This window comes from Notothenia rossii (assembly GCF_949606895.1).
Source record: "Notothenia rossii genome assembly, chromosome: 1".
NCBI lineage: Eukaryota > Metazoa > Chordata > Actinopteri > Perciformes > Nototheniidae > Notothenia > Notothenia rossii.
This window is the reverse complement of record NC_136912.1, coordinates 92,863,594-92,866,093: the sequence shown is the minus strand read 5'-3', so window position 1 is coordinate 92,866,093 and position 2,500 is coordinate 92,863,594. Positions and strand designations below refer to the sequence as shown.

The following is a 2,500-nucleotide window of genomic DNA, read 5'->3' as shown; positions in this document are numbered from 1 at the left end:
ACCCCTGGAGATGATTACTGCACTTTATTCCTTATTCCTAAGTATGTATGCTGCGTGTATTTGTTGTTGTATGTTGTGATGTTTTTGTTTTGATGGCACCTTTTAAAGAGAAGCTTTTCTTTCTTTCATTCTACATGTATAATGACATTAAATGATTCTATTCTATTCTACAGAGTATGCTCTCTAAAGCAAGGCAAATATATATTTTTAGCACATTTCTCACAAAAAACCCACATTCAAAGTGCCATATATAAAACATCAAAGGTATTTAGACACATTTTAAAAGAAACAAATCATAAAAGGACAATTATATAAGTACAAGAGCCAAGAGAAAAGGACATTAAATACAAGCTCAAATATAAAATGTCTGGTGTGGAATAAAGAATGAAATATGACAGTCACATTCATTTTAACCCCCAAAACACTGGACTTTCTGATCTTCTGCTGCCTCGATCAAACAGTTAGTTTGTGTTATTTTGATATTTAAACGTTTATTTCAGATTCTCAAAAGTCACACAATTATGCTCTGCTGCCAATTTTTGTTATTTGACTTTGTGTTCATCTCCTATCTGAGTTGGAACAAATGTTTCTGAGCCTCATGTTGTTTCTTTCTGTCGCAGATCGACAAGAAAATAGTCCGTACGGAAATCGGAGTCTTGTTGCGTCTCCACCATCCAAACATCGTAAGTCCCACCACACCTCACACACCTCACCTCACCACACTGTAATAAATCACTTAATCATAAAGTATGAATCAATGTTTGTATATGATACATACATGCCAACCTTTCCAATTCCAAAATGTTTGCGCGCGGCAAATGTGCACGCCCAAATGAGGTAATCAGAAGAAATGGAACCCCAGTAATTACATGTATAAACCATGTATTTAACATATATTGCATAATTTAATTTAATTTTTTTCAGAAAAAGTGGTAGTTTGGTAAACAGTGACATCAACGAAATGTCCGGTCTGTAAAATACCCGAAAAGTAAAAGAATGGGAGATAAATATCCAAAAGTCTCCACATGTTATTATATGTTTAATGTGTTTCTGGTCCTCTTTCAGTTGAGACAGTGTAGATGAAGGATGTGTCAGGATGTAGAACTCCTGTGTGAACGTTGGATAAAGCCAGGTTCTTCTTTCATGTTGTTGAAATATTAGAGTCAAAGGTTTGCACAGAGCGAAATATCTTTGTGTTGCGCCATGAATCAGAAAATACTGCATTAAAAAAGTCATTTCCTGCATTTTTCTACTGATAAAGTCTGATATAAATAATGTACAGGCTTTCAGACATTAACGACATGTTTGGTGTTGAAAATGAATGGGAGATAAATATCACCAAATCTCCAAATGTTATTATATGTTGTGTGTGTGTGTGGTCCTCTTTCAGTTGAGACACTGTAGATGAAGGATGCTTCAGGAAAATACCAGACACTGGATGTTTTCGAGAAACTGATATTAACGGGGAAACCCTGCAGGACTCAAATGCCTCGTCTCTGTTCCCTTAAACTCATTTGGGAGTGATTACCCATCAGCCCCGGGGGTTACGCTGCCTTTCCTTTGCACGTTGTTTCTCTTTCAGAAACACAGAGGACTGTTTGTATGATGGGATCACAGACACGCTGCAAACGGTGTCCACCAGAAGTCCAGTGTCTATGGAGTGTCATTTTGATTTGTTATAGTTTGGGTAGATTTGAAAATCGGTAGGGAAAGCCAGCTAAGTCGGTAGGCGGTAGAAACATGTCAAAAGCGGTAGACTGCCGCCCAAATCGGTAGGGTTGGCAGGTATGTATGATATATATTTCGAAATAAATATAACGCATAATTATATCAGTTGGAGGAACAGGGAACACAAAGTGACATTTTTACAGAATTTCTTGTGTGATGTATTTGTATTTATTTATAGAAGGACCATGCATACAAATACATTAATCTCAGCAAAGAGAAGAGATGCAATATTCCAGATTACAGCTAATAGCTAATTTCCATCTGTGGTCCTCAGGCAGGTTCATAACAATCAATAAACAAATAATAACATTGCATGATCTCAAACAATTTTAAAACCTGATTTAAGTACAGCTCAATACATTAATACATAGTACACTTGAAATACACTTACATTGTCCATTGGATGTCTTAGATTAGCTAAATTCGAAACATTTTTTTACACTTGCTGTAGCAAACGCTGAGTCGTGGTACATGTTCAAACTATACACTATATGTATCTCCTAATATATAATTAATGATTGTCATTGAGTGTTTTCATTTCATTCCTCCTTTTTTCTCTTGTTTCGTCTCAGATCCAGCTGAAGGACATTTTTGAGACGGACACCGACATCGCTCTGGTTCTGGAGCTGGTGACGGGAGGAGAGCTGTTTGACAGGTAAACACTGTAATTAAACATATTGATAAACCTTATGGAAGCCATAGCATTATAATCAATGCATTTAGCCCAGGGGTGTCAAACTCAAGGCCCGGGGGCCAAATCCGGCCGGTGACT

General features: G+C 36.9%; 1 protein-coding gene across 1 annotated transcript in view; it reads left to right on the top strand.

Moving 5' to 3' along the window:
- The window catches only part of LOC307045886 (calcium/calmodulin-dependent protein kinase type IV-like), a 33,824-nt gene that overhangs the window by 10,220 nt on the left and 21,104 nt on the right, over positions 1 to 2,500 (top strand). Inside the window, exons 3-4 of the mRNA XM_079691908.1 lie at positions 621 to 683; positions 2,301 to 2,383. Coding sequence (XP_079548034.1) covers positions 621 to 683; positions 2,301 to 2,383 — 146 coding nt within the window. The remainder of the gene's footprint in view (positions 1 to 620; positions 684 to 2,300; positions 2,384 to 2,500) is intronic.